The sequence below is a fragment of the Triticum aestivum genome, chromosome 6D, assembly GCF_018294505.1.
Source record: "Triticum aestivum cultivar Chinese Spring chromosome 6D, IWGSC CS RefSeq v2.1, whole genome shotgun sequence".
NCBI lineage: Eukaryota > Viridiplantae > Streptophyta > Magnoliopsida > Poales > Poaceae > Triticum > Triticum aestivum.
In genome coordinates this window covers 128311522-128316634 of record NC_057811.1, presented here as the reverse complement: position 1 = coordinate 128316634, position 5113 = coordinate 128311522, and the positions used below count along the sequence as shown (strand labels likewise).

At 40.7% G+C, this 5113-nt stretch overlaps 1 protein-coding gene across 1 annotated transcript; it reads right to left on the bottom strand.

The window, feature by feature from the left end:
* Positions 1-3276: 3276 nt before the first annotated feature.
* On the bottom strand, positions 3277-4748 carry LOC123141330 (protein SRG1). Its single transcript, XM_044560507.1, has 3 exons — positions 4242-4748; positions 3826-4153; positions 3277-3724 (listed from the first exon to the last, which is right to left on the bottom strand). Exons 1-3 carry the CDS (start codon positions 4718-4720, stop codon positions 3425-3427), a joined length of 1107 nt encoding a protein of 368 aa, XP_044416442.1. The 5' UTR covers positions 4721-4748; the 3' UTR covers positions 3277-3424.
* Between the last annotated feature and the right edge of the window lie 365 nt (positions 4749-5113).

The following is a 5113-nucleotide window of genomic DNA, read 5'->3' as shown; positions in this document are numbered from 1 at the left end:
CCTCCTCCACTCCTTTATATACGGGGGAGGGGGGCACCCCATAGACACACAAGTTGATCTTAGCCGTGTGCGGTGCCCCCTCCACATATTTCCACCTCGGTCATATCGTTGTAGAGCTTAGGCGAAGCCCTGCGCCGGTAATTTCATCAACACCGTCAACACGCCGTCGTGCTGACGAAACTCTCCCTCGACCTCAGCTGGATCTAGAAGTTCGAGGGACGTCACCGAGCTGAATGTGTGCAGATCGCGGAGGTGCCGTGCGTTCGGTACTTGATCGGTTGGATCGCGAAGACGTTCGACTACATCAACCGCGTTACTTAACGCTTCCACTTTCGGTCTACGAGGGTACGTGGACACACTCTCCCCGCTCGTTGCTATGCTTCTCCTAGATAGATCTTGCATGATCGTAGGAATTTTTTAAAATACTACGTTCCCCAACAATTTCTACCACTGAGGTCGTTCTCTCGAGAAGCATTCTTTCGAAGAACTATGTGAGAGATATCATAGTACCAATGTTTGCATTGGTGGAATAACTGACAAAGGGTATCTGACACTTTTCAAGAAAAAGGGAGCTTACACGTAACTGTCTCCATTCTTGTAGCTCAATGGGACATGCTTCATCCAACGTACAATTTTAGAGGTTGGTTTTGCTGCTTGGAAAATAGAAGAACTAATTAAATAGAAAACAATGGTTTACCTGACAAAGACACTGTCTACCTCTAGTTGCCTAGATGGTTTTTTGGGCTAGGTCCCAAAATAGTCTGTCTTTCGTCTTTTGGTTTGCTGGTTGTTTGGTCTGTAAGACTAGTTTCTGTTAATTAGGCGAGCTATATTTGTATGTATTAGCCACCGTATTGATGAATAATATTTGTGTCTGCAGGAAGGACTTGGTCTTGAGTATGATCAAGATGTCGATGTGAACTTCCAACTGTACAGTGAAATGCTGGCGAGTCTCAACAAAAGGAGAAAAGTTTCTCGATGAGGATGTAGTCATGCGAGTATCTCAGATCAGATGTATGTTACAGCAGTTTTATCAGCCGAAAAGCTCCATGGTTCTGGTAGTTTCTTAGGCAGCGCGTTTGTTGTAGTTTGTCCACACACATGATGTTCATCCGCTAATGTTTTGCATAATGTTTATCTGCTCGGAGAACTCTAGCTAGTAGCTTCAGTAGCAGTTTATCTCAGGTTTGCATAATGTTTTGAACCAGTTGTGTGGTATAACTTCTTCGCTATCTTATATATGTCAAGACGTCTTATTCTGACAACATCAGCTTATGGGTTTTGCTCTCTGTTCGATGAAAAATCGGAATCATATTTATATTTACTTTCCCATTTCTCTATTTACATCACATACACAAAATTTAATAGTAACAAAAAAGCGAACGGAATGCTTTACCTGCCAAAGATATATGGAACCCGTTCGGTTTTCCTCATTAGTCAGGCAAGTTATATGCATACACCCTAGCATATCCACTCCGGTATAAACTACAAAAAAATAACTTGGTCAATAAAAACAAGAATATACCCAAGTACATACCAAATCGAAGATCAATGCAATCTGATATGGGTGAACCATGAAACGGTGTTTACATCAACTTATAATCATGGAAATCACCTAGTGAATCTCAAAATAAGAAAGCTCTCAGCTTCTAAGTTTTAAATCAAGGATACTTGTTGAATTGGGGGTGGTAAGGGTGTACACCTTGAAGACAGATGATGCATGCGGGAGTCACATTGTGACAAGATGGAGAAGGGCAGTGATTCAATGCAAAATTACACCCCCCCCCCCCCAAGTCGACCGCTCGCTTCCTTGGCTCGTGCGGTACACCCGCTAGAAATCCCGCTGAAGCGGTACTAAGAATATTTATTGAAAGCTCTATCATGGTTCTTTTTGCGATGAATCGTGAGGCGGAATCTCCAATCTAGCCAATAAAAAATGATGTATGTGAGATTGTAGCTTTATTACTTTGCTTTGAAATCTACACTTATGTGATTTTGTTTTTAATTGAAGATTGTTCATTTTGATTTGAAAATCTCTGGTTATTTAGTCGAAACTTTTTAGCTTTTAGTTGGAAGCACAAGTTTATAGAGTTCTAATTCTCTGCTGAAAGCAAGTTTAGTGAACTAAAAGTTAGTAGATGTAATAAATTGGGAGCTCGGGATAAAAATAAAATAAAATACAATTAAAAATGTTCATGTAATTTTGTAATTGTTCGATTATTAGTTTTAATTATATAAAATACAAATATATTAAATTCTATGTTATAAAAAATAAAATAAATTATAAAAATATATTTATACAAGTAATTTAAAAAAGTAGATGTATATTTGAATATATTCTCATATAATTTGAAAAATGATCACCATTCTATTAAAAACATTCATGCTTTAATATAAAATTATTCTTCCTTAAAAAGTTATTTAAATAAAAGTTTGTGTGTTTTATAAAAAATATTATAAAAAATTAATAGAAAAATATGTATGGATAAATAAATAAGAGCCTAGTGTCCCACCAGACTGCCGATCCTCAAATGAATATTATTTAATATATAAAAAGAATTTCATAATTATATGAATATATTTTATAATAATACATCATTTTAATAAATCGTGGAAATTTGTTAATTTAACATATTTGTATGAATATTATTTATAACATACAAATATTATAACTTCATTTTTATTACTGTGATTATAATTTATATGTTTTTAAAAAATTTCTAAAAAAAGTCTAACTTGTGAAAAATGGACCAATATGATTGCAGCCAATTATTATATTTCATAATATAAATATATGGATATAATTATAATTAGTAAGTGCATTTTTCTGAAATTACACGAAATTTTCTGAAATGTAGTTTATTTTATTATTTTGGTATATTATTTAGAAGATATGATTATAATTTACATACAGAAAGATTAGTTATCCTTTATAGGCAAGATAAGTTCTCGGTTGAGTGGCAAGCACCTGTTGTAGGTTTCCATGAGGTCATCGGTTTGATTTCCTCTACCATAATTTTTCATATTGGATAAAATTTGTATTCACTGTTTCACTTCAAAGGCTATAAAGAATCCGTATTCATATTACACAACAGATGGTAATGATTGGGATGGCTACACATGCTCGCAAAATATAGAGGGTCACAAAAAAGGCCCCAAGCCTCGCTTGGCGCCTAGTCAGCGTCAATTTTGTATTCGGCCGTGATTAAAACCGTATTTTCATGTTCACCAGTTCAATATATGCCGCAAGTTTTAGTACTAAAGTGACCATTTTGATCAAGTTTAAGCACCGGTTGTGCACTTGGCTCTTTATTTTATTCCATGGAGGTGATCATATAGGAAGTACATCGATCAACTCCTATTCACATTACACTTATGGGAGGGAGAGAGGAACATCATGCACTCACTCCCTACAACAAATTATTTAGTTGTTTGCAACCACTGCGCGCCCCTCCAGTTCGGCGTCGGCCTCAGCATTGATCCTGACATTGAGGAAGTCGACGGTGCGATCTCCCGCTGCAAACGCATCCCAGTATCCATCGGCCAAGGTCTGGACCAGGCACTTCTTGAACATGGCCGGGCGCTTCTCATGAACCAGCACCCCCGGCGGCCCTATGATCCTCTCCGGCTCCGGCTGGTAGAACATCGCCAGTGACAGCCTCTCCTTGTTAGCACTCGTCACCACACGGTGCCATGGTGCCTTGAAGATTGCATTGCTGACAATCTGTGTGCATAGAAATGAGAGTCTCGGTCATGATCAATGCAAACAATTGCATATTTGTCCATTATAGAAGTCCTTAAGTAATTGTGTGTGTATATGCATACCTCCATGCCCTCGCCTACGACGACCAACAGGTCATTACCGAGCACGGGGACATCAACCCAGTGGCCGTCCTTGAGCACCTGGAGGCCGCTGACATCCTTGTCCATGAGGAGGAGTGTGATGACGGAGTTGTCGGTGTGCGGCTTCAGCCCGTTTACGAGGTCCGGGCGTGGGCAGGGAGGGTAGTAGGTAAACCTCGAGTATGACTTGAACCTCTCACCCACCATGTTGATGAAGAAGCCTTCCTCCTGGTTCAGAAGCTTTGCCATGGCCTTCAGCACATCCATGGTCACTCTCCCACTCTCTAAGGTGTACTCATGTAGGAGATGCCTGCAGATTATATATGATCTCCAATATAAATGCAAATAAAAAATATTTTAAATCACCGAGGGTAAAAATTAATGTGTAGATCGAGTGCCTTAGATTTTGTGGCCAGAACTGGAGCCGCCTCTCGTCCTCCGGCTGGAGCTGGAGCCAGAGCCGGTCACACCAGTCGAGGATCTGCTCATCGGAGTCGATGCGGTCGATGCCGTACCCTTCGTTCTGGAACTTGACACCGTCGATCACGTTGCTGCACTTCTGCTTCTCCTCCAGCGGCAGGTGGAAGAACTTCCTCGTCGCCTCGAGGATCTCGTCGAGGAACTCCTTTGACATGCCATGGCCGGTCACCACAAAGAGGCCCCATGACTGCAGCGCAGAGCGAAGCTTGGCCGCCTCCTCAACATCGTCGGGCATGGCCAGACGGCTCACGTCCACGATGGGGATAACCAGCTTGGCTTGCTGAGCGACAGTGGTCGGCCGGTTCTCCTTGCTTAGCACGTACCTGCTCGGCGGTGCCACAAGTCCAACGTCCGCGGCCACCACCTGCACCAGCTTTCCCTGATCCTGATGAACCATCTTGACGCTAGAATAGGTCTTTTAAACCAAGTGCACGTACTCTTTTCTTTTGCGGTCTATATATATAGGCTTCAGGTGTGCGCCTATTTCAACGTTATCTATCTAGTATTTGGAGGCCACAGGCTTATCATATCCATACTAGATATAAATCCATATCTACATTCAACAGATCTCACCCGTCCACCCATGTCGATCCAACGGCCTATGTTGCTTTGGATCTTGGCGCCAAATTAATTGTCTTAGGTTCTTCGTATCTAGACAAATGTAAGACAATTAATTTAGGACGAAGGCAATATTATAGATAAATATGTAGATATAGGTATGGACGAAGAAAGAGCGGAACGGAAACCTCGTGTCCTTTTCAAGTGGTATATATAGATATATGTATGGATA